The 27,383-nt window shown below is 44.0% G+C and overlaps 1 protein-coding gene across 2 annotated transcripts in view; it reads right to left on the reverse strand.

Moving 5' to 3' along the window:
• Window positions 1-505: 505 nt before the first annotated feature.
• The window catches only part of SERINC2 (serine incorporator 2), a 95,709-nt gene continuing 68,831 nt past the window's right edge, over window positions 506-27,383 (reverse strand). For both annotated transcript variants that reach the window (XM_075335954.1, XM_075335953.1), the window contains exon 10: window positions 506-1,143. In XM_075335954.1, the coding sequence (XP_075192069.1) occupies window positions 1,005-1,143 (139 nt within the window). In that variant the 3' untranslated portion in view covers window positions 506-1,004. The remainder of the gene's footprint in view (window positions 1,144-27,383) is intronic.

Here is a 27,383-nt window from a genome sequence, read left to right on the forward strand (position 1 = left end):
CTGCGGCTAGGAATGTCAGGGCCATTATTACCTAGAGGATATCCACCCATGATGGCACTGGCCATACACTCGCCTCAGTGCCCGTCTAAAGCTGCATCTTTGGGCATCTGTTAGAATCATCTTTTTGCTGTCTCATTCCCTTCAGGAAGAAGCTGGATAATCTTGTATTTATTGTACAGGGTAAAGAAATCCTTGTAAAGTGAGCCTTCTCCATTGCGCCTTTGTCTCATCACACCTCCGAGGACTGACCTGGAATGACTGGCACGCTGCATTCTCCATGGTGTTATCACTGCTGCCATCTGTTTGTCACATTTCATACAGCCCATCCACAAGCAAAACATTATTTCCTCTAGCTGCACTCTGTCGCCCCCTTGTGTGAAGAAAAAAAATTGCTTCGCTCTACTTAAGCATATCCATGAGCACATCAATACAATAAACCCCAGAGTACACGCCTGAGAAGACTAAGTAATGTGAGAAACGCAACAGCCAAACATACAGGGAAAAAAACATTTAAATATTTTATTTATTGAGTAACAGATATCAAAAGAAGACACAAAATAGGATATAAAAATATTTTACAAAAGAAAATACAAATTCGTAGAGCGATAATCAATATACTTGGTTATGTTCTATAAAAGAGCTTGTAAAGCTGTACAAATAATAATGAGCGGCCTCGTAGAGCGGTCAGGGAGACCGCACCGATCCCTGCACATTCTGTCACACATCGTCTGGTGAATGCTATTTAAGGCACAATTTTATAAAAGCACTAGTGAAATCACTTACCAATAAGGCTTCATTATACAACAGTGCCTGATCATTATAGGATCTGAATCCCATATGCCATTATGTTCCTGTATTATTACATATCCTTGTGTCTGGACTGCCATGTAGGCAGTGGGGCCGGCTGCTTGTCCAGGCTCATCATACACAGCACTTGTAATATATGATGTCTGCTGTCAGCCATCAGCATTTCATACTTCAGACGTAAAACATGACTTCCCAGATTAGCTGAATTCCCGGTCAGGAAGAATCAAGGGGGCCACCAGTGTCCAGAGGTAAAGAAGGAGCCCAACCCAGCTGGAGGAGATCTTCACCCACACAGCCGACCAAGGACTGGACAGGGACTGATCGGTGGATCCTGGCCTGAAGAGAGCACAGAATGACAGATATTATTACACATGGAAAGAGAGCGAGAGATCAAATCATCACACAATATATGGAGGATAAAAATGCCAGAGTTCTTCAGTAACACTATCCTCTTCTCGAGAAAAAAATAAAAAAAAAAAGCAACCAAAGTAAGTGGTATCTAACCTAAAATAATCCCGATAAAAAAAAAAAAAGTATATGGTGGTAGAATATTTTTGTTCCAGTTCAATTTTTAATAGTAAAGCAAAAAAAAAAAAAAAAAAAAACCAACAAGTTTATTTGCTGCAATATGACTGGCCTACAGAATTAATTCAACACGTAGTTTTACCACATTCTACATCTTAAAATGCAACCTGTGCAACAATGGTGGATGTTTTCTTTATATTCGCTATATATATGTATATATATATATATATATATATATATATATATATATATATATATATATATATATATATATATCACACACACACACACACACACACACACACACACACACACATACATATACATACACATATATATATATATATACACATACACATATATATATACATATATATATATATACACACAGAAGTTTGAGCACCACTGGTGAAAATTACTGTTATTGTGAACAGTTAATCAAGTTGAAAATAAAATGACCTCTAATAGGCATAAAGTTAAAGATGACACATTTCCTTTATATTTTAGGTAAGAACAAAAAAAAAATATTTTCATCTTTAACATTTTAAAAACTACAAAAATGAAAATGGGCCAATGCAAAAGTTTGAACACCCTTGGAGATTTGTGTGCTCAGATTACTTTGACTATCATTTCAAACCTTAATTAGCCTGTTAGGTTTGTGGCTTGTTCATTACCATAGTTAAGGTACGTCACACTAAGCGACGCTCCAGCGATCCCACCAGCAACCTGACCTGCAGGGATCGCTGGAGCGTCGCTACACGGGTTGCTGGTGAGCTGTCACACAGCAGATCTCACCAGCAACCAGTTACCAGCCCCCAGCCAGCAGCAACGCGTGGAAGCGATGCTGCGCTTGGTAACTAAGGTAAATATCGGGTAACCAACCCGATATTTACCTTGGTTACCAGCGCACACCACTTAGCGCTGGTTCCCTGCACTCCTAGCCAGAGTAGTACACATCGGGTTAATTACCCGATGTATACTCTGGCTAGGAGTGCAGGGAGCCGGCAATGACAGCGTGAGAGCGGCGGACGCTGGTAACGAAGGTAAATATCGGGTAACCAAGGAAAGGGCTTCTTGGTTACCCGATATTTACATTGGTTACCAGCGTCCGCAGAATCCGGCTCCCAGCTCACTGCACATTCAGTTGTTGCTGTCTCGCTGTCACACACAGCGATGTGTGCTTCACAGCAGGAGAGCAACAACTAAAAAATGGTCCAGGACATTCAGCAACAACCAACAACCTCACAGCAGGGGCCAGGTTGTTGCTGGATGTCACACACAGCAACATCGCTGTTGCGTCACAAAAGTCGTGCATCAGCAGCGATGTTGCTTAGTGAGACGTGGCCTTTACGAAAGGGCAGGTGATGCAAATTTCACAGCTTTATAAAAACCCAGATTCCTCTAACCTTGTGCAAATAAAACAACAGCCATGGGTTTTTCAAAGCAGCTGCCTAGCACTCTGAAAATGAAAATGGTGAAGGCCCACAAAGCAGAAGAAAGCTAGAAGAAAATAGCAAAAGCGTTTTCAAGTTGCCCTTTCCTCAGTTCGAAAAGTAATTCGGAAATAGCACTTACAGAAACAGTGGAGGTCAGGATAAAATCTGGAAATTAACGCAAAATTTCTGTGAGCTGCTCGTAGGATTGCTAGAGTGGCAAATCAGAACCTTCACTTCACTGCAAAAGTCCTTCAGGAAGATTTAGCCGACTCTGGAGTTGTGGTACATTGTTCTACTTTTCAGAGACACCTACAGAAAAATGGCCTTCATGGAAGAGTCATCAGAAGAAAACCTCTCCTGCGTCCTAACCATAAAATTTCGCATCAGAAGTATGCAAAATAGCATCTAAACAAGACTGATTTATTTTGGAAACAAGTCGTGTTAACTGATGAGGTTAAAATAGAACTCCTTGGCCACAATAATCAAACCAAATGTTTGGGAAAAAAAGGAGACAGAATGTCATGACAAGAACATCTCGCCAACCATTAAGCATGGGGTGGATTAATCATGCTTTGGGTTGTGTTCTATTCAATAGCACTGGGAACATTTCACGGGTAGAGGAAAGAATGGATTCAATTAAAGTTTAACAAATTCTTCAAGCAAACATAACACCATCTGTAAAAAAGCTGAAGTTGAAAAGAGGCTGACTTCTACAAATGGATAAGGATCCTAAACACAATTCTAAATCCACATTAGCCTATGTCAAAAAGTACAAGCTGAAGGTTTTACAATGGCCCTCACAGTACCCTGATCTGAACATCATTGAAAATCTGTGGCTAGACCGCAAAAGAGCAGTGCATGCAAGAGGACCCAGAAATCTTACAGAACAAGAAGACTTTTCCAAGGAAGAAAGCATGAAAATCCCTCAAACAAGAATTGAAAGACTCTTGGCTGGCTACAAAAAACATTTACAAGCTTTGATACTTGCCAAAGGGGGTGCTGCAGGGTACTAACCATGCAGGGTACCCAATATTTTGCATTGGCCAACTTTATTTTTTGTTGTGAAATGTAAAAAATATATATATATTTTTTTTTTGTCTAAAATGTAGAGGATATGTGTTATCCCTAACTTTATGGCTTTTACAGATATCTTCAACTTGCTTAATTGTTCAGAATATCAGTAAACCTGACCAGGGGTGCTCAAACGTTTGCATGCCACTGTGTATATGTGTGTATATATCTATATATATCTATATACACACACACACGTGTGTGTGTGTGTGTGTGTGTGTGTGTGTGTGTGTGTGTGTGTGTGTGTGTGTGTGTGTGTAATTATATATATATATATATATATACACATATATATATATATACACACACATATACATATATATATATATATATATATATATATATATATATATATATATATATATATATATATATGTGTGTGTGTGTGTGTGTGTGTGTGTGTGTGTGTGTGTGTGTGTGTGTGTGTGTGTACTTGTTTTGCTATACTTGTGGGGACATGGACCTGAATACACACCAACAGTGTGGGGACCTCTGTCTTCGTGGGGACCAAAAATCAGGTCCCCACAAAGCTGCCAATGCTAATCAATGGAGAAGACCTTGTTTATACACCTAGCATCAAAATCTCAAGTGTCCTCTTTATACACATATATAAGAGAAAGTGTGTATGAGTGCGTGTGCTCAATGTGTGTACACTCCCTCTCTGGTGCCTTTGTGGTACTGCAAGCTGATACACACTTCAGAAAAGCCTCAAGATTCCACCTCTGGCAAACCGAGGTACTGCAGGCTCTCACACAAATTTGTTTAAAGTGTGTTGTGGGGACACAGATACAGTCTTGGTCATATGACTTAGTGGGAGTGGTGGGCAGGGTCTTAGCAGTAAAGAGTATTCCATATTTCTGCCAGATACCCACAGAGATATTGAAATCTGAAAAAAGAGACTTCTGCTCATTGAAGGTAAGAACTGCTCACATAGCGTTCAACTCCACAGCAAACAAATCTCTATTTTATGCTGTATGTTGCTCTTTATATGTTTGAGGTGACTGCACATAGGGTTGCATAATGTGGATTATGAATATAAGTGTACACAAGGCTCGTAATGTGGATGATGAGGGATAGATATCACACATACCCAGCTTTCCAGTAACTGTACTGAGCAAGAGACATGGGGAATGAACATAATATATGTACAGTATACAGTGTAATGGATATACAGTATCCCACATACCCAGCTTTCCAGTAACTGTACTGAGCAAGAGACATGGGGAATGAACATGATATATGTACAGTATACAGTGTAATGGATATACAGTATCCCACATACCCAGCTTTCCAGTAACTGTACTGAGCAAGAGACATGGGGAATGAACATGATATATGTACAGTATACAGTGTAATGGATATACAGTATCCCACATACCCAGCTTTCCAGTAACTGTACTGAGCAAGAGACATGGGGAATGAACATGATATATGTACAGTATACAGTGTAATGGATATATCCCACAAACCCAGCTTTCCAGTAACTGTACTGAGCAAGAGACATGGGGAATGAACATAATATATGTACAGTACAGTATAATGGATATATCCCACATACCCAGCTTTCCAGTAACTGTACTGAGCAAGAGACATGGGGAATGAACATGATATATGTACAGTATACAGTGTAATGGATATACAGTATCCCACATACCCAGCTTTCCAGTAACTGTACTGAGCAAGAGACATGGGGAATGAACATGATATATGTACAGTATACAGTGTAATGGATATATCCCACATACCCAGCTTTCCAGTAACTGTACTGAGCAAGAGATGGGGAATGAACATAATATATGTACAGTATACAGTGTAATGGATATATCCCACATACCCAGCTTTCCAGGAACTGTACTGAGCAAGAGACATGGGGAATGAACATGATATATGTACAGTATACAGTGTAATAGATATATCCTAAATACCCAGCTTTCCAGTAACTTTCCTGAGCAAGAGACATGGGGAATGAGCATAATATATGTACAGTATACAGTGTAATGGATATACAGTATCCCACAAACCCAGCTTTCCAGGAACTGTACTGAGCAAGAAACATGGGGAATGAACATGATATATGTACAGTATACAGTGTAATGGATATACAGTTTCCCACATACCCAGCTTTCCAGTAACTGTACTGAGCAAGAGACATGGGGAATGAGCATAATATATGTACAGTATACAGTGTAATGGATATACAGTATCCCACATACTCAGCTTTCCAGTAACTGTACTGAGCAAGAGACATATCATGTTCATTCCCCATGTCTCTTGCTCAGTACAGTTACTGGAAAGCTGGGTATGTGGGATATATCCATTATACTGTACTGTACATATATTATGTTCATTCCCCATGTCTCTTGCTCAGTACAGTTACTGGAAAGCTGGGTTTGTGGGATATATCCATTACACTGTATACTGTACATATATTATGTTCATTCCCCATCTCTCTTGCTCAGTACAGTTACTGGAAAGCTGGGTATGTGGGATACTGTATATCCATTACACTGTATACTATACATATATTATGTTCATTCCCCATGTCTCTTGCTCAGTACAGTTACTGGAAAGCTGGGTATGTGGGATATATCCATTACACTGTATACTGTATATATATTATGTTCATTCCCCATGTCTCTTGCTCAGTACAGTGACTGGAAAGCTGGGTATGTGGGATACTGTATATCCATTACACTGTATACTGTACATATATTATGTTCATTCCCCATGTCTCTTGCTCAGGAAAGTTACTGGAAAGCTGGGTATGTGGGATATATCCATTACACTGTATACTGTATATATATCATGTTCATTCCCCATGTCTCTTGCTCAGGAAAGTCACTGGAAAGCTGGGTATGTGAGATATATTTATTACACTGTATACTGTACATATATCATGTTCATTCCCCATATGTACAGTATACAGTGTAATGGATATATCCCACATACCCAGCTTTCCAGGAACTGTACTGAGCAAGAGACATGGGGAATGAACATGATATATGTACAGTATACAGTGTAATAGATATATCCCACATACCCAGCTTTCCAGTAACTTTCCTAAGCGATTAAATAGTTGGTGACTAAACATGATATATGTGTAATATATAAAGGATAAGGGGACCTCTTAGCGGACCTTAAATCTGAGTTAAGTCTAAAGGCCCTGTCACACACAGAGATAAATCTGTGGCAGATCTGTGGTTGCAGTGAAATTGTGGACAATCAGTGCCAGGTTTGTGGCTGTGTACAAATGGAACAATATGTCCATGATTTCTATGCAACCACAGATCTGCCGCAGATTTATCTGTGTGTGTGACGGGGCCTTAAGGGTACGTCCACACGCTGCGGGTGTATGGCGTATGGAATCCGTATGGACTTTGGCCGCTAAATGCGGCGGTATTCCAGAGTATATATACCAATTGGTCGGCGTATATATGGCAGTAATAGGGTGGAATAGCGGCGGTAGTTCCTTACCACCGCTAATTCCCGCAAGAAGCCACGGCTGATATTTAGCCACGGTTTCTGCCATTCTAGCATGTCAAATTATCGGACGTATCCTGTCCGTCAAATTGACATGATGCGGTTGAGAATAACGGCAGTCCAGATCAATTTCCGGATGACAATAATCCGACCAATGACATCAGTACTGGTTTTGCTGGCGGCTACGGATCAGCCGCCACAAATCCAGCATGTGTGGACGAGCCATAATTCTCATCTGTTAGGTAATTCTGTCACAGACTTCATGCTTGTTATTGCAATTGGCAAAATTAATTCCACCTTTTCTGCAGGTTTTGAGGTGCTTTTTTGGCGCTCTTATGTGCGGCAAAAGCGCCAAAAAATACACTGCTAAGATGTTGCAAGAGCGGTCTGACTGCGGTTCAATTCTAACCTATAAGCAATTTCCGTTTGTATTCCGCAAGAAATCCGAGCGGCAAATTGACAAGATGCGGTTGAAAATTGCCGCACTGCGGCCTGCTTTCCACGGTGGCAATTTTCCGCCCTGTGTGAACTGCTTTTTGCAGTTCACACAGGGTATAATGGAGGGCGTGGACGCAGTGGCATTTCCGTGCAAAACCTTGTGAAAAATCCACCACGTCTGAACGTACCCTTAAATGACTTGTCAAATTTACTATTTGCACTTCATTCACACTGCTGCTGTTTTTGTGGCCGCATTTGCGGTCCGTTCTTGCAAAAGTGGGACGCAATTGCGGCCGCTCGAAAGCGGAGTATGTGGAATATATATCCCTTACACTATATAGATATCATGTTCATTCCCCATCTAGCTTGCTCAGGAGCGCATCTCCCTCCCCCGGCACCAAGAGCAGCTCATACTGAATTGTTACATTGACTAGTAACACTGCACACAGAAATGCAGCTTAATATTCCACTGTTAACCCTTTCCTCCCAGCAGTAACACACAACTCCTCACCTTGATATCATGGTGATTTATGGTCAGAATGACTTCAATGTGATCAGTGATTTCTATTCTAGCTCTGCTCACATAGATTTTATATCCACACTCAACTATAGGCCGTTCTTCATATTTTGGGGGCTGTTAGTCAGATATACTAGCTTGTGCCTGTATAGTATTGGTGTAGATGGGAATGTAGGGCATGGGTTACATGGCACTGTGGTGGGATACTGATGGGAGGTATTGGTGCTGTGTTTGATGCTTCTACTGGGTATTTTCCTACTAATACTGGAACAGCTCACTGCTTAGAACGATCCTTCCCAGCTCTATAATATATTGTATATACCCCACAATGCAGGCTCACACACACATTTGTCGTGTTGTAGGGACGCAGATAGGGTATGTGCGCACGTTGCGTACTGCCCAGCACCGTAAAAGGTGCGCTTCAGAGCGCAGCTGAAAAGCTCCGTTCTGAAGCGCATGGTGCCGGCGAGAACGTGCGCTCTGCCTGCAGCTCCTGCCATAGACAGAGCAGGAGCTGCCGGCAAAGCGCACGGAAGAAGTGACATGTCACTTCTTTTTGCGCAGCGCTTCGGCAGTAGCCGAAGCGCTGCGCACTAAAACGCCACGTGCGCACGGCCCCTGCACAATCTCCATAGACTGTGCAGGGGACGCAGGACGCATGCAGTTACGCTGCGCTGCAAAGCGCAGCGTAACTGCATGAATTTACGCAACGTGCGCACATAGCCATACAGTCTTGGTCATGTCACTTAGCAGTAGTGGTGTACAGGGTCTTAGCAGTAAAGAGTATTCCATATTTCTGCCAGATACCCACAGAGATATTGAAATCTGAAAAAAGAGACTTCTGCTCATTGAAGGTAAGAACTGCTCACATAGGGTTCAACTCCACAGCAAACGCGTGCTCTAGCCCTGGCATCTCAGCAGGGATATTCCCTACTCCACAGCAAACGCGTGCTCTAGCCCTGGCATCTCAGCAGGGACATTCCCTACTCCACAGCAAACGCGTGCTCTAGCCCTGGCATCTCAGCAGGGATATTCCCTACTCCACAGCAAACGCGTGCTCTAGCCCTGGCATCTCAGCAGGGACATTCCCTACTCCACAGCAAACGCGTGCTCTAGCCCTGGCATCTCAGCAGGGATATTCCCTACTCCACAGCAAACGCGTGCTCTAGCCCTGGCATCTCAGCAGGGACATTCCCTACTCCACAGCAAACGCGTGCTCTAGCCCTGGCATCTCAGCAGGGATATTCCCTACTCCACAGCAAACGCGTGCTCTAGCCCTGGCATCTCAGCAGACATATCCCCTACTCCACAGCAAACGCGTGCTCTAGCCCTGGCATCTCAGCAGGTATATCCCCTACTCCACAGCAAACGCGTGCTCTAGCCCTGGCATCTCAGCAGACATATCCCCTACTCCACAGCAAACGCGTGCTCTAGCCCTGGCATCTCAGCAGACATATCCCCTACTCCACAGCAAACGCGTGCTCTAGCCCTGGCATCTCAGCAGGGACATTCCCTACTCCACAGCAAACGTGTGCTCTAGCCCTGGCATCTCAGCAGGGACATTCCCTACTCCACAGCAAACGTGTGCTCTAGCCCTGGCATCTCAGCAGGGATATTCCCTACTCCACAGCAAACGCGTGCTCTAGCCCTGGCATCTCAGCAGGGATATTCCCAACTCCACAGCAAACGCGTGCTCTAGCCCTGGCATCTCAGCAGGGACATTCCCTACTCCACAGCAAACGCGTGCTCTAGCCCTGGCATCTCAGCAGGGACATTCCCTACTCCACAGCAAACGTGTGCTCTAGCCCTGGCATCTCAGCAGGGACATTCCCTACTCCACAGCAAACGCGTGCTCTAGCCCTGGCATCTCAGCAGGGACATTCCCTACTGCACACGTGTGTCTGGGACATAACTCAGGGCACCCAGACAGAAGGCAGAGGGGGGCCAGAGCAGCTGAGCCTATATGTTGTGTGCATTTAGAACAGGCCGGCGATTACAGGGTAACATGACAAATGTCCGGCTTGCATTATGACTAGAACATGACAATATCCCTTTAAGTACTAACCTATGATGCGTTCCTAAGCAGTTCATGTTATATGCTCTACACTTCATTTTCTGCATACTTTACAAGTAGTAGAATTTGCTTTGCTATAGGCAACTGGATTTTCACAATGAAAAGGCGAAGGATAACGCCCGAAAAAGACGCCATACCTTATGTCAGTGCCATCACTGACAAACCTGGACTGACCATGAAATACATCAATCCCCTTAAAGGTGAGTTAAAACAAGTTTTAACTAAATTGCCTTAATATTGTCATGCATTAGAATGACTGTCTTAGGTAATGATAAATATTTTCTACAGGAAGAGGAGTGTTTGCTGAAACTGAAATCGAAAAAGGGAGTTTTGTTGCAGAATATCGAGGCGAGCTCATCAATTTCGATGAGAGCCAGAAAATTTTAAGAACTTCGTGTACGAATTTCAGTGGAATGAAAAAATATGGTGGTAAGTAATCAGTTTTTTTAATGCATTTTAGAGGGTATCCATCTTTCCCCAGTTGATAGCCAGTCCTGATTATGTCCTGTCTCTGCTGATCATGTGAATCCACTGCAGTCAGTTACTGAGGCAGCACCATTTTTGAAACATCAGGTAACATAAAGGAGCACCCTTAGGGCTAAGACACACATCGAAAAAAATTTCGGATCCGAATTTCGGGTCTGAATTTGCGCAATTTCGGATCCGAAATTTTTTTTGGACATCCAAAATTCGGATGTAAATTAAATGGGAAAATGAAAAAAAATAAATAAAAATTTCGGCCTGAAATTCGGTTCCGTTTACAAGTACAACCGAATTTCGGACGGAAATTTTTTTTCACATTTATTATAATGGGCTGAAATTCAGTCTGAAAATGAAAATTCGGACATGCATCCGAATTTTTTTTTTGGATCGGCCGAAAAAAATTTGGACGTGTGTTTTACCCCATTGAAATCAATGCATTTCAATGGGGTCCGAATTTCGGATCCGAAATCTGAAATATTTTCAGATGTATTTGAGCCCTTAAGAGAGCAATATGAATAGGGGTTAGTTTGCTATTTAATAGCTATAGCAGGTAGATTAAGGCTGTGTGCACCCATTGCGTTTTTTACCGCGGAAACGCTGAGTTTAGAACCGCAGCGTTTCAGTGGCAAATTGCATGCGTTCAGCTTTCCCAGCAAAGTGTATGAGAAAGCCGAAAAATCAGTGCACACGCTGCGTTTCTAAACGCAGCGTTTTGGATGCCAAAAATCGGTGCAGAAAGAAAAGCAGCATGTCACTTCTTTTGTGCGTTGTGGCTGCGTTCTCTCCCCCATTGAATCAATGATGTGGGGTCAGAACGCAGCTACACCGCAGTGAGCTGCTTTTTTGTTGCGGTCCACGGGCTTTGTCGGCACACAGAACGCAGGCATTTACCTGGAAGTGAGGTCAAGAGGTTTCCTGTTGACCTCACTTCCTGGCAAAGTCCTGGAAAGCCCCCGGTGTCGCCAAAGTGCCCGCCCCGACCCCCGGATCCCCCCCCCCTCCCGAAAATCCAACATGGCCGCGCGCACAGTAGCGCACCGGCTGCCCTGCTCCTATGATTTCTGTCGCATGTGCCTTGAGACATGCGACAGAAAAATGCCCCCCAGGCCCTGCCAGGTCACCCCCTATTCCCCCCGGTATTCCCCCTTACCTGTCCGGTCGCAGCGCTGATCCCCCGCGGCCCCCTCCTCCTTCACAGCAGACGCCGGTCAGTGCGGTCACATGAACAGAGCAGCTGACAGCCAGCACTGTGTTCAGAGAGCTGTGCTGGCTGCTCGCACTCTGCAGCTGTGACCCGGGGAGAGTGGGTGCAGATTTTTGGCACCCACTCTCCTCAAATGGAGGGTCTGCCCTCCTAGAAAATGGGGGATACGTTCCCTGAACGTGCCCCCATATTCTAGAAGGTCCAGAGCCAACGTGGGACATCCAAATGGATTTCTGCGGACCCATTTTTTTCAAATTTTTTGATTAAATTGGAGAACAAGGGAATGATTTGGGGAGTGTTTTTTCTAATAAAAAATTTGTCATTTTTTTTTTTGCTTTTGTTAACTGTCAATTAGTTATGTCTAGTATCTGATAGACGCCGTGACATCACTAATTGCTGGGCTTGATGCCAGGTGACATTACACATCTGGTATCAACCCCTTATTACCCCGTTTGCCAACGCACCAGGGCGCGGGATGAGTTGGGGCGAAGCGCCAGGATTGGCGCATCTAATGGATGCGCCACTTCTGGGGCGGCTGTGGCCTGCTATTTTTAGGCTGGGAAGAGTCCAATAACCATGGCTCTTCCCACCCTGAGAATACCAGACCCCAGCTGTCAGCTTCACCTTGGCTGGTGATCTAATTTGGGGGGACCACACGTTATTTTTTTTTTAATTCTTTATTTATAAATAAAAAAAAAAAAGCCTGGGGAGCCCTCCAAATTGATCACCAGACAAGATGAAGCTGCCAGCTGTGGTTTGCAGGCTACAGCTGTCTGCTTTACCCTGACTGGCTATCAAAAATAGGGGGGACCCCACGCCATTTTTTTCATTTTTTTTTTTTTTTTTGATAAATACTAAGCTAGGCACCCTTTAGTGCCACATGAAAGGTACTAAAGGTGCCAGCTTAGAATATGCAGGCGGGGGTGGGACGTTATATATATTTGACATCCATTCATCCATTGACGCTTTTTAGGCTGTGTGCCCACAATCAGGTTTTGCAGTGGTTTGGGCGCTGAGTGTTTTCCCTGCGTCCATAACGCTGCGTTGTGCAGTAGAAGCACAGTGGAAGGATTTTTGGAGATCCCATGCCCACTGTGCTTCTTTTCTCCGCAGCATAAACTGACCGGTGGCGTGGCTTCCCGAGGATCAGCATGTCAATTTATGCTGCGGAGACGAGAGTGTTCTCTGAAGGTAGAATAGAGCTAAAGTCCACAGCAGCCTGAACCCAAATCGTGGGCATGGGCAGCTGTGTTCTCCCGTGGACAACACTCACATCTCTGCAGGAAGGCTGACACTGTGTACTAGACGCAGTGTCGCTGGATCATGGCCACATAGCCTTAGGCCTCTTTCACACGTCAGTGATTCTGGTACGTTTGTGCTTTTTTTTAAACGTACCAGAATCACTGACATACGCAGACCCATTATAATGAATGGGTCTGCTCACACGTCAGTGATTTTTCACTGCACGTGTCTCCGTGCGGCGTACCCGCATGTGCGTGATTGCCGCATGGAGACATGTCCATTTTTTTCTGGCATCACTGATGTTCCATGGACCACGCAGTGGTGTGGTCCGTGAAACACGTGCCAGAAAAAAACGTGCTTTTAAAATAAAAATCATTTTTACTCACCCGGCGTCCAGCGATGTCCTCTGCAGCCCGTGCAGCTTGCTGCTTCTGAGCCAGCTCATTACTGTCGCGCATATTCATGATGCGCGACACAGCCGACCCGGAAGCAGCTGCTGCGGGGGTCAGCGCCGGCCGGATGCTGCACCGCGGGAGCGATCAGCACCATGGAGAGCGGGAGCGGGCGCAGGTGAGTTGATTACTAAGTGCAATCACGGGCCACGGAGAACGGAGCCCGGATTGCACTTAGACAACCCACGTGTGCCGTGATTCACGGCACACGGAGGGACATGTGCATGTTTTACACGCCAGTGAAAAACATCAGTGTTTTTCACTGACGTGTGAAACGGGCCTAAAAGTGAGAATATTGTTGCTACAGCAACATTTTGGGTGAAGTAGCTGTGGATTCAAAATGCTTAATATACTCCTGACTAAAATCCTTGAGGGGTGCAGATTCCAAAATGGGGTCACTTGTGGGGGTTTTCTGACATAGGTACCCAAGGAGCCCTGCTAATGGGACATGGTGCGCGAAGTTTATTTCAACTTTTCCAAAATTCAAATGGTGCTCCTTCCATTGCAAGCCCTCCCATTTATCCAAACAGAATGTGGAGAAGAAGGAAATGACATCACAGGTTTTTTTTTTCCAAAGGTCTGTGTTCAACCAACTTTATTAACACTGACAAGTCTTAAAAAACGCACCTAAAAAACGCATGAAAAACGCATGAAAAATGCATGCGTTTTCGGTGCGTTTTTCTCAAAAAGCATTGTTTACAATTCTCCCCTCTGCCAGAGGGTGCGTTTTTTTCTGCGCTGAAAAAAAAGCAACGTGTGCATATAGCCTTAGGGCTTTTAAACATATTGGTATACCCAGAAATCTCTTATTACAGTGAAGATGTAGCCTCTCTGACTTTACCAGCACAACAAAGGCAGCTAAATGTCTAAATTAAAAGCAGAGATGTATACTTTCCCTTTCCATGGCCGTTGGCAGTTTAGCTAGCATAAAACTGGTGAAAAATTCCTTTAATAGATGTCAACCAGTGTCATTTCTTATGTTAAGATGACTGTAACAAGGAAATTTTGTCACCAGTTTTTCAGTGTGGAGTTCTCTCACTGTTTGGTAGGCACGGTGGTCAGACAGCAGAAACCAACTTAGGTTATTTAATTATAGAGATTTAAAGGAGTTCTGTCAGGGCAAAAAAAGAAATTATACTCCCCTGCTCCTGCAGACGCTGCCAGCAGTCAATGGGTCCGTCCTCCGGTCGGCGGCGCTGTGGTGTCACTTTCCTGACACTGCCTGGCCTGGAGTGCTTCCGAGTCAGGCTGTGTGCAGCGTCTTTTTGCGTCATATGACGCGTCAGGGGCAGGCTCCAACCCCCTGATGACACACTGTTGTTCCCACCCACCAGCGCCTCACAAATGTGAGCAGGGACTACTAAATTCAAAGTCCCTGTTCTTCTCACCCACTTTGACGTGCTGGTGGGTGGGAACACATGGAAACTCCATGTGAGTCAATGTGGAAAGGGACAGCCGGTAAAGCCTTCTGCAGTGACACTGTAGGAGTGTTCCCAGGCTGTCCCCGCCCACCGTGTCTCCAAAGAGTGTATCCTTGGGTTTGCCTTCCATCTGGCACTTTGGCCTGTACGCCAGAGGGCAGGGATACCTTGAGGCAGGCTGTTCCCTGCTAGTAGTATTATCCGGACACCTTCCCCTCTTCTGAGCACTTTGGTGCTTGCTCATCACAATTTATATGCAAATGAGCTCCACAAGCAGGATTAGGGTACTGTCACACTTTAACCTGATGTTTACCTTAGTTACCAGTGTCCGCAGCTTCCAGACGCCGGCTCTGTGCAAGCGCAGCGTCGCTTGCACGTCGCTGCTGGCTGGGGGCTGGTCACTGGTCACTGGTGAGATCTGCCTGTTTGACAGCTCACCAGCAACCATGTAGCGACGCAGCAGCGATCCTGACCAGGTCAGATCGCTGGTGGGATCGCTGCTTCGTCGCTAAAGTGTGACGGTACCCTAACTCGTGTCCGCAATTATCATTACCCTTTGCTTGCGAGCCCAATAAATCTACGCCACACAATGTCGTAGAGTTTTGGAAAAGGTTGTATTGTATAATTACAATGGACGAGGTTAAATACCTCCAATTATATCATATGGTGAGGTAACAAAACATCTGTTAATTTACAGAAGATAATTGGTTAGTATATATAAACATGGGTTATATTCGTCATGTGGGCTCCATTTCAACGAATTTCAGTTTAGTTATGAGTACACAGTACCAATGCAGCATCCTACCTTTGGAGGCAGTATTGGACAAAGAAATTACTAAGAAAATGATATGGTTACACAGAAAACTTGTTAACAAGTATACTAAGTGTTTATACTTCAACTTATCCTGGGTCTTAATGTCCAACGATAGCCACATAGGCAATATACATAGACTACTTAGGACATTACAGAATGTGCTGAACACTTTGTGTTTAGAGAAAGCAGAGTTAAAGGTCACAGTCTTCTAGACATCTAATAAGAGACTTGACTACACATTGAACAATACTTTAGAACTATAGAACTTATCTATCTAGTGAATTCATAGATATTTCCACAACAAGGTCATGCACCAAGTGGGGACATTCACCACATCCAGACTTCATAACCAACATTCAAAGCACCCTGCCTCTTCCTTTCAGGTCACGGTGCTCGTGGGGACATACACACATTTCAGGTCATGCACCAAATGGGGACATTCACCACATCCAGACTTCATAACCAACATTCAAAGCACCCTGCCTCTTCCTTTCAGGTCACGGTGCTCGCGGGGACATACACACATTTCAGGTGATGCACCAAGTGGGGACATTCACCACATCCAGACTTCATAACCAACATTCAAAGCACCCTGCCTCTTCCTTTCAGGTCACGGTGCTCGTGGGGACATACTCACACACATTTCAGGTCATGCACCAAGTGGGGACATTCACCACATCCAGACTTCATAACCAACATTCAAAGCACCCTGCCTCTTCCTTTCAGGTCACGGTGCTCGTGGGGACATACACACATTTCAGGTCATGCACCAAATGGGGACATTCACCACATCCAGACTTCATAACCAACATTCAAAGCACCCTGCCTCTTCCTTTCAGGTCACTGTGCTCGTGGGGACATACACACATTTCAGGTCATGCACCAAATGGGGACATTCACCACATCCAGACTTCATTTCCAACATTCAAAGCACCCTCTTCCTTTCAGGTCACGGTGCTCGCGGGGACATACACACATTTCAGGTCATGCACCAAATGGGGACATTCACCACATCCAGACTTCATAACCAACATTCAAAGCACCCTGCCTCTTCCTTTCAGGTCACGGTGCTCGTGGGGACATACTCACACACATTTCAGGTCATGCACCAAATGGGGACATTCACCACATCCAGACTTCATAACCAACATTCAAAGCACCCTGCCTCTTCCTTTCAGGTCACGGTGCTCGTGGGGACATACTCACACACATTTCAGGTCATGCACCAAGTGGGGACATTCACCACATCCAAACTTCATTTCCAACATTCAAAGCACCCTGCCTCTTCCTTTCAGGTCACGGTGCTCGCGGGGACATACTCACACACATTTCAGGTCATGCACCAAATGGGGACATTCACCACATCCAGACTTCATAACCAACATTCAAAGCACCGTGCCTCTTCCTTTCAGGTCACGGTGCTCGTGGGGACATACTCACACACATTTCAGGTCATGCACCAAGTGGGGACATTCACCACATCCAGACTTCATTTCCAACATTCAAAGCACCCTGCCTCTTCCTTTCAGGTCACGGTGCTCGTGGGGACATACTCACACACATTTCAGGTCATGCACCAATCACACGATTTGTCTTTAGTGTTGAAAATGCTGATTGGTGGGGTGCAGACATCTGACACTCCCACTAATCTGCTATTCATCGATGTCTCCCTGACAGAACCAGAAGCAGATGGCTTTGTTCACTGTGTAATGGATCTGCCAGGTTAATTTAGCTCAGTTCAGAGTCACTACTATAGGAGCTGAGCTGCTGCAGTCTGGCATGGCCACTGCATAGTAAATTTAGCTATCTGCTTCGGGCTCCTTTCACAATGTAGATCTTGCTATGGTGGCTCTACACCCTCTGATCAGATTCAAGCCTATCCTGACGATATTGCATTAACATGCAAAACTCAAAAACTCATTTAAAAGGAAACCTGTCAGGTGGAATATACACAATAACTTACAGATTGAGAAAAAGAAATCTTGTGTGGCATGGCGCACCAGTGAGAAGCGTTGGTGCGCCATGCCACACAAGGCATTTACATTTGCTGTACAGCTGCTATTGTTCGCTGCACAGCGAATGTAAATAGAACATGGCCGGTTCTATTAAGCTAGACGCGCCCTATTGTATTTGCAGCGGCGAATATAAATAGAACGTGGCCACGATTTTAATGGAACGCGGCCGCTTCTATTCAGCCGTCCGTGTTCTATTGTATATGCAGGACTGCCCGCGGCTAAAGTAAATTTGCCATGATTTATTTACTTTATTTACAGGTTTGTGTCCTGTCTTACTATGTAGGCGCAGAAAACAGACAGGCTGTTGCATTTCCTGGCCGACCCTGCTGGTGCTGGCTTGTTCTCAGCCGATCCAGCACATGAGGACTGTAGGAGGGCTCAGGGTATCTACAGGAGGGCATACAGGAGGTGACCTACAGGCTGGCTATAGGAGGGCGCAGAAGGGCACAGGCTGCTACATTTCCCGGCTAACCCTGCCGGTGCCGACTTGTTCTTGGCCAACCCAGCATAGGAGGGCACAGGGTACCTACAGGCTGGCTACAGGAGGGTACAGGGGACTTACATACTGGTTACAGAAGAGCAGTGGGGGGCTACAGAGGGGCACAGGCTGCTGTATTTCCCACCCTCGGCTTATATGAGGGTCAAAGTTTTTTCCCACTTTTTTATGTTAAAAGTCAGGGGGGTTGGCTTATACACGAGTATATACAGTATTCATTTTATAGATATAATCTTTTTCTTCTTTGGAACAAATTCAGCACCAAAGTGAGTCAGAGCTTGGGCAGGACCATAAACTAAAGAAATCAGAAGGCATGTGTTCTTTTAAATTTTATATTGTTGTATTGGAATACTATATCATGCAATTCTCATATATTGATATGAAAACCGGTATTTTAAAATATATATTTTTTTTTATTTTTCAGGCCGAAAACCTGTAAAGAAGATACCTTGGAACAGGGAGGAAGTGAAGGCTATAGAGAAACATATGATTAAATTTATTCATAAATGTAAAGTGCCTGGAAAAAATGACTGTGGCATGTATCGCTGCAGAACCATCTGCACTGAAAGACAGAAACTGGCTTGCTGTTAAGTTTTACATAAAGAACCGCATAACAGCTCTAAAACGCAATCCGATAGAATAAACACAACAATTTGAGCCAGGCACCGGGTTTTAAGTTTGGTTAAATTATAGGTTAGCATACTAGAAAAGAACAAAAGAAATTTAATTCTACCTAAAACCTAACAGTTCTATCCCCTACTCTGAGCCTCAAACTCATGGGGCTTATAGTAGGTGGAACAGGAAATCCGGTGATGTATTTTTTATACTTGCCCCCATTCCCATACTGTGCTAGTCCACAGTCAGTAGATGCACAAGAAGAGTGACTCTTTTCATTCTATTCTCTATGGGAAAGCAGAGTGAAAAGTCACTTTTCTGTTTATGCTCAGACTTTGGAACGACACAGTGCAAGAATTTACTATAGGGGTATAAAATGACAGTTGTTACACGGATATAAAATGAAAAGTTTTTATTAACAATAAATACTAGACCATGGTAATGTAGCAAAGTTTCGGGCTACAAGCCCTTTGTCAAGCCGTAACATAAAATGCGCAGGGTCTAGAATGATAAAATACATATAATCAATTAAAATATTAATAAACACAAAAGAAGATATAAAAAAGTTTACATGTCGTACATACTATAAATGAAACCGGGGTATCCTGATTCTGAATCATAAACACACAATTATGTATATACACATATACACACATGTACATATGTCGTATCTCCACTAAATAATAGTACATCATAAATCATTTGTTTGTTGAATTAGTCATAGAAAATCCATTGATACACAGATATGCATAGGCTATTACCTTAAGCAGTGTATAATACCATAATATGTCCAGTTACATTATTCTATATAGGGGAGAGAGTTAAGAAACAGGTCCCAGTGACTCCTGTACAATAATGAGTTTTCAAAGATAGTGAGAAATAGCTTACCTAGAGTGCTTTGGTTATGTGACCAACGGCCCCATAGTGTAAAGTGTAGAGCTTCAGAGCAGTTGATAGGCAACACCTAAAAGTTAGCCAGAGTATTACAGACCGTTGTAAGGCTACGGTACACCCCACGTGGATGCCGGAGCCCGCTGCACCTAAGAGGCACGGGCTCCTTTGCTGCCCACACGCACACGCTGCTGTGACTCCGCATCACCCCTCAGATAGGTAAGATCACTCTTCACCAAGGGTCTCCTGTGGGTCTAATGCTTCTATACACGTGAGGACCGTAGCCTTACAACGCCCTGTAATACTCTAGCTAACTTTTAGGTGTTGCCTATCAACTGCTCTGAAGCTCTACACTTTACACTATGGGGCCGTTGGTCACATAACCAAAGCACTCTAGGTAAGCTATTCCTCACTATCTTTGAAAACTCATTGTACAGGAGTCACTGGGACCTGTTTCTTAACTCTCTCCCCTATATAAAATAATGTAACTGGACATATTATGGTATTATACACTGCTTAAGTTAATAGCCTATGCATATCTGTGTATCAATGGATTTTCTATGACTAATTCAACAAACAATGATTTATGATGTACTATTATTTAGTGGAGATACGACATATGTACGTGTGTGTATATGTGTATATACATAATTGTGTGTTTATGATTCAGAATCAGGATAACCCGGTTTTATTTATATTATGTACGACATGTAAACTTTTTTATATCTTCTTATGTGTTTATTAATATTTTAATTGATTATATGTATTCTCATTCTAGACCCTGCGCATTTTATGTTACGGCTTGACAAAGGGCTTGTAGCCCGGAACGTTGCCACATTACCATGGTCTAGTATTTATTGTTAATAAAAACTTTTCATTTTATATCCGTCTAACAACTGTCATGTTATACCCCTATAGTAAATTTAGACCTACAGAAGTAATTGTTCCATCGACTTGATCGTGGGTGACTTTATTGGTTCTCTTGTTGTAAACTCTACGGAAACACGTATCAGTTTTCCGGTATACACCATGCGGGCCCACCACCAAGTGTGGGGTAGCCATTTAATTTGGCCAAGTCCTTCCAGGGGGTTATTGAGTGTATATATTTTTTACTGCTTTGGTCATCCCCAAGTGGCACCACTCTTTCCTTCCTTTTTAGTCAACTATTTTTGTTTTAGAACAGTGCAAGAATGGGTGACCATATGAGTATAAAACCCCAGACTCCTTGGTCCCCCTACTTTCAAGAGGTACTGCATTGCTGTGTTGGGCAGAGAGCATGCGCCTGGGTATTACAACCCGACACATAGCAGGCGGGCGGAGAACGGGGCCGTACGTATTGCAACCAGTACGGCATGGCCCCAGCTCTCTCTTACTTGTCAAATGACAGTACCCCTTTAAGCCCTATATGTTACTTTATGGGATTCATAATAGCTGACAGAGCTCCTTTAATATATCCAAATAAAAGTCCATGTACCTGGGCAACATAAAAATAACTACAAAAATGAACCAATATAAATAGCAAATACACACAGTCAAGCATTGCAAGTGAGTTATTGATATGATAAGGCCAATTAATGTCCCTTTATTGAACAGCTGGCCCTACCCAGCAGCAGGACAACTGCCGCCATGATAATGAAATGTTTGTAAGTGATCAATAAAAACAAGCGACCCCACTGATGTTCGGGTCAAACCAGATTGACCTGATTTCACTTATAATCAGGATTGAGATGCCCAAATCTGATCTTTCTCTCTCCAGCATTAATTTGAAAAACATTTTTTTCCTTCAGTCTTCAAAGTCATCCCTAGTCAATAAAACAACAAAAATGTATGGCAATATACAAATGCAAGAGATGATGGGCAAGTAAAATTATAAAAGATTAAGGTGCTGGAAACAGTTATTACAGAAAACATTTGTGGCAATTGTTTAAAAAAAAACCTATAATCCCAAAAGTGTGTGTAACACATGATGATCAATATGTGCTAACAATAACTGTCGAGTTGTTGAAGGGGTTCTGTTGTCACAACTTTTTTTCTGCAATATGATATGGTAATCGGTGTGCCATAGCGTGTTGCAGAAATGCGACTTCCCTCCTCCCACCGCTCCTCCAGGTCTTCTCCGGTCCTCTTTGCTGTTGTTTACTGGCAGGTATTCCAGGATGCATTGGTGCGGAGCATTTGACTGCTGTGGAGCAAATCTCACGTTTACAGTGGTCACATGCTCTGCACCACCATCCCAGGCAATGCTTCCACTGTGCATGCCTGGGATTTCGTGAAGGTGCCGCCCCATTCATGGGTTGGAACGCCATCATATGATGTTCGGATACACTGCACCTTCCGGCCTTTAGTCCTTCAGCCACAAGTGGCTAGAAATGCTCAAGAAGAGTGTTTCTAACAGGTGCTGGAGAGCCAGGATGCCAGAATTGCTCTGGGAACACCATTATTGTCCGGACCAGGACCTTGGGGCGCAACAATAGGCGAGTACACCTGTTTGGTTCCAGAACCCCTTTAGGTTTAATAATAAAAGACTTGTACCTGCATGTCTGAAAGTGGTATAGTACAAGCAAGTGTGCAATATAGCCGCTTGTCCTTTATTTGATATGGTACACTAGGGATATCAATAGGCCCTATTATATGAATAGCACACCTGTAAATCTTGACTGTGCGTTTTGTTTTTCACACTTATTTTCATAGTGCTGTAAGCTTATGTTGCTCAGTTACATAAGCTTTTACTTGGACATATTGAATGGTAAGTATTAGATAGAATGAAATTATTTTTGTTCTCGGTTTCTCTAAAGCATTTTACCATTGCTAACATTGTGTCTAGTTGTTTAGTCAACATAACTAAATAGTTTTGGGTTAATTTCAACTTAAATTTTAAATGGAAAGAAGGTTTCCCAAAAACCCAGGACCAACAAAGGTATTACTAAAAGAAACTCCAAGATTTTGATCTGTTTTACCAAAGGCTTTTTGTGACCCGAGTGTACTCGCCCTCCTTCCACAACTTGTGAACTGTTCTTACTCCACTCTGTTTCAACCCTGCAACTTCAATTGTTTTACATATGTATTTTATATAAAATGTTGAATAAATTTGTTACTTTGGCATTCAATATTTGTCTGTCACATTTATTTATTTTACCTACACTGTAGGTCTAACTGTATTACTGTCTAAGGGTATGTGCGCACTAGGCGTTTTTTTCACGCTGCGTTTTTATGTGCGTTTTTGTCTAAAAAACGCACCCGCGGCTAAAAAAAGCGGCAAAAACGCATGCGTTTTTGCCGCGATTTGGTGCGTTTTTTGCTGCGTTTTTGCTCACTGCGTTTTTAATCAGTGCACAATGGCAATAAAGATTGTTGATGAAAAAAAAAAAAAAAAAAAGGTCTGATGTCATTTCCTTCTTCAAAATGTTCATTGTATGCAGGAGAGCAGACAGCTGCAGAACTAGTGTATGCAGGAGAGCAGACAGCAGCTGCAGAACTACAAGGCTCAGCATCCTCCATTCACTAGTGTATGCAGGAGAGCAGACAGCAGCTGCAGAACTACAAGTCTCAGCATCCTCCATTCACTAGTGTATGCAGGAGAGCAGACAGCAGCTGCAGAACTACAAGTCTCAGCATCCTCCATTCACTAGTGTATGCAGGAGAGCAGACAGCAGCTGCAGAACTACAAGTCTCAGCATCCTCCATTCACTAGTGTATGCAGGAGAGCAGACAGCAGCTGCAGAACTACAAGTCTCAGCATCCTCCATTCACTAGTGTATGCAGGAGAGCAGACAGCAGCTGCAGAACTACAAGTCTCAGCATCCTCCATTCACTAGTGTATGCAGGAGAGCAGACAGCAGCTGCAGAACTACAAGTCTCAGCATCCTCCATTCACTAGTGTATGCAGGAGAGCAGACAGCAGCTGCAGAACTACAAGTCTCAGCATCCTCCATTCACTAGTGTATGCAGGAGAGCAGACAGCAGCTGCAGAACTACAAGTCTCAGCATCCTCCATTCACTAGTGTATGCAGGAGAGCAGACAGCAGCTGCAGAACTACAAGTCTCAGCATCCTCCATTCACTAGTGTATGCAGGAGAGCAGACAGCAGCTGCAGAACTACAAGTCTCAGCATCCTCCATTCACTAGTGTATGCAGGAGAGCAGACAGCAGCTGCAGAACTACAAGTCTCAGCATCCTCCATTCACTAGTGTATGCAGGAGAGCAGACAGAAGCTGCAGAACTACAAGGCTCAGCATCCTCCTTCCAGGACTGTATGCAGTTTTTTGCTCAAAAAGAAAAAAAAAATGACATGGGCTTCGCCATATTTTTGTATGCTAGCCGGGTACAGCAGGCAGGTACGGGCTGCCCCCAACCCCCAGCTGCCTATTTGTACCCGGCTGGGAACCAAAAATATAGAGAAGCCCTTTTTTTTAATTATTTCATGAAATAATTAAAAAAAAAAAAATGACGTGGGCTTCGCCTAATTTTTGAGTCCAGCCGGGTACAACTAGGCAGCTGGGGATTGGAATCCACAGTGCAGGGTGCCCATGCTTTCTGGGCACCCCCACTGCGAATTGCAGTCCGCAGCCACCCCAGAAAATGGCGCTTTCATAGAAGCGCCATCTTTTGGCGCTGTATCCAACTCTTCCAGCTGCCCTGAAGCCGGGTGGCTAGCCGGGTAATAATGGAGTTAGGGCTAGCTGTATATTATCAGCTGGCCCTAAGCCCGAAATTCATGGTGTCACGCCAATATTAGACATGGCCACCATGAATTTCTAGTACAGATAAAAAAAAACCACAACACACAGAAAAATATTTTTATTAGAAATAAAACACAACACAATTAGTGACTCCATCTTTATTGAAATAAAGAACCCCCCTCCGCAGTAATCCTGGGTCAGGGTCCCGCGCCGTCCAATCCGGATCCAATATCATCTGATCGGTTTGCTGGAAGGCATACCGATCAGATGATCTGTCAGGTTCAAGGATGTGAATCACATCACACATCAGCTGATTGTATAAATCGGCTTTTATACAATCAGCTGATGCATCAGTAGAAAAAAAAAAAAAAAATAATACTCACTTATGTGCTGTGCTGATGACCGGCAGCTCCTGGAGCGATCGATTGGACAGGAGTCTGATCCTATACGATCGCTGCAAGAGCTGCCGGTAATCAGCTGATGAAGTCCCCTGACGGCAGGATCAGCTGATAGCCGGCCGGGCGCCCGCGTCACCGCGATCAGCTGATGCGTCAGGTGACTGCATCAGGTGATCCACCGCCAGGTCCTGCAAGCAAGGTCCTGCCCCGGGGAGACTGCACACAGCCAGAGCGGCGGGACCGGGAGGAGCTGGGAGCGGGCATGGCACCGGGACCCTGCGGACAGGTGAGTATATATGACATTTTTTTTTTCTACTGTTCACTTTGATTTTCGCCGCTGCCTCCACCTCCCGCCCAGACATGGCGCCGCACGGAGCTGACATGCACAGGACGGGAGGTGGAAGCAGCGGTGACGGTACCGGGAGGATTCACGCTTCTGTGTTTACCAACAGAAGGAATCCTCTTCCTGTACACGTCACTGTAGTGCCCACCCCTTGCGTTTATAGCTGCGTTTTTAGTCATAGAAACGCGGCTATATGCATTTTTCATTGCGTTTTTAACATCTCATTGAATTCAATGGGTGAAAAACGCAGTGAAAAACGCAGAAATAATTGACATGCTGCGTTTTTGTGGTCACCACAAAAACGCAGCTAAAAAAAAACGCTGTGTGCGGACAGCACTTATGAAAACCCATTGACATTGCTGGGGAAGCAATGTCACTGCGTTTTCAGCACAAAAACGCGGTAAAAAACGCCGCTAAAAACGAGGCAAAAACGCCTAGTGCGCACAAGGCCTAACTTCAGTACTGGGATCATAGTTCGCTCCAACTCCATCCATTGTAGCAATAGCCCAGCTGCATATTAGTACTGCTTTTGTGCTCACTTCATCCAAATCATGTTACCATATGTCAATTGTAAACTAGTCTCTTAAAAACTTAAAGGAGTATTCCAAGAATAGAGAATTCTTGTCAGCCGGCAGGACACCTGTAGGGATAGGAGGCGGACTGGTACTTACCATCATCCGCGGTCTCTTGTCCGGAGCAGGGGCTCCCGTCACCGGCGCTACAAAAACCGGAAGTGTCTGTTACCACGTCATTGTACACGTGATTGCCAGCCACTCACAGGCTTCAGAAGCAGATCGAGCCTAACCAGTGAAGCGTGAGTAGCCGCTGGTAACATGAACGATAGATGCCGGCCCAACACTTTGGGACTTTGCGGCGCCGGTGATGGAGGCTGCTGCATGGCATGGAAGGCCGCCGGTGACGAGACTATAAGCACCAGTCCCCCTTCTCTCCTTACAGGTGTCTTGCCAGGTACTGGGAATTCTGTATTCCCAGAATACCCCTTTAATGTAGAGTTAGGTCATTTTGCGGGAAGGAAATAATACATGAACTTTAAGGGCCTGAATGCAACATCAATGGTAAAATTGGTAAGGCTGGTGTTACACGCACCATTTTCTATAAAAATCCATTGGCCTGTACTTATCACTCTGTCTTAATCACCTATAGCAACTAATCAGAGGTTGATACCAAAGCTGTGATTGGTTATTATGGGCAAATCAAACAATTTTTGTTCTCAAACAGATTAAATGTTTATACCTGTTTTTTTTCGCAGAAAAATGCTGCTGACAGATTGGCTAGCACTGAACAGGGAAAGTATAATAACCACAAAATGAAAAGCATTGTAGATGGAGCATTTTCTCACTTTGTATTTCTTGGGTAATTGGCAGTTTGTTTAAAAAAAACAGCATGGTCTTGGTGTGGTGATTTTTTCTTCAACAAGTTAGGACTCTCCCATACGAATGTATTTGCCCGTCTGTGCAGTGTCCGCAATTAGGGACCAAAGCTTTGGTCCCTATTTGCGGACACTGCACAGACGGGCAAATACGCTTGTGTGGGCGAGCCTTAAATGTAATTTCTCCTATAGACCTCCATTGTTAGTGACCTAACAGCAGAAAAATATCTTAGTCCCCAGGTGGTTAAAACCCTGAGATGTGTGTATTTACAGATGTCCTCAGATGGTCATTGTTCATGAAACGGTCCTCACAAGGATAGTAAAAGTCAGGTTCCTTATTTTAAGCAATATTGATTAGCTCAAGTGACAACTGTGGTTACACATTGCACTAAAATATTCCTATATGATTGCCTTGTTAATATCACTGCAGGGAATGGTAGTCCCCACAATACATGTTCCAGTCAGGTGTCCCTCTAAACCACCAAAAACGAGTATGTGTGTGTGTGTGTGTGTGTGTGTGTGTGTGTGTGTGTGTGTGTGTGTGTGTGTGTGTGTGTGTGTGTGTGTGTGTGTGTGTGTGTGTGTGTGTGTG

This window comes from Anomaloglossus baeobatrachus, chromosome 2 (genome assembly GCF_048569485.1).
Source record: "Anomaloglossus baeobatrachus isolate aAnoBae1 chromosome 2, aAnoBae1.hap1, whole genome shotgun sequence".
Classification (NCBI taxonomy): Eukaryota; Metazoa; Chordata; class Amphibia; order Anura; family Aromobatidae; genus Anomaloglossus; species Anomaloglossus baeobatrachus.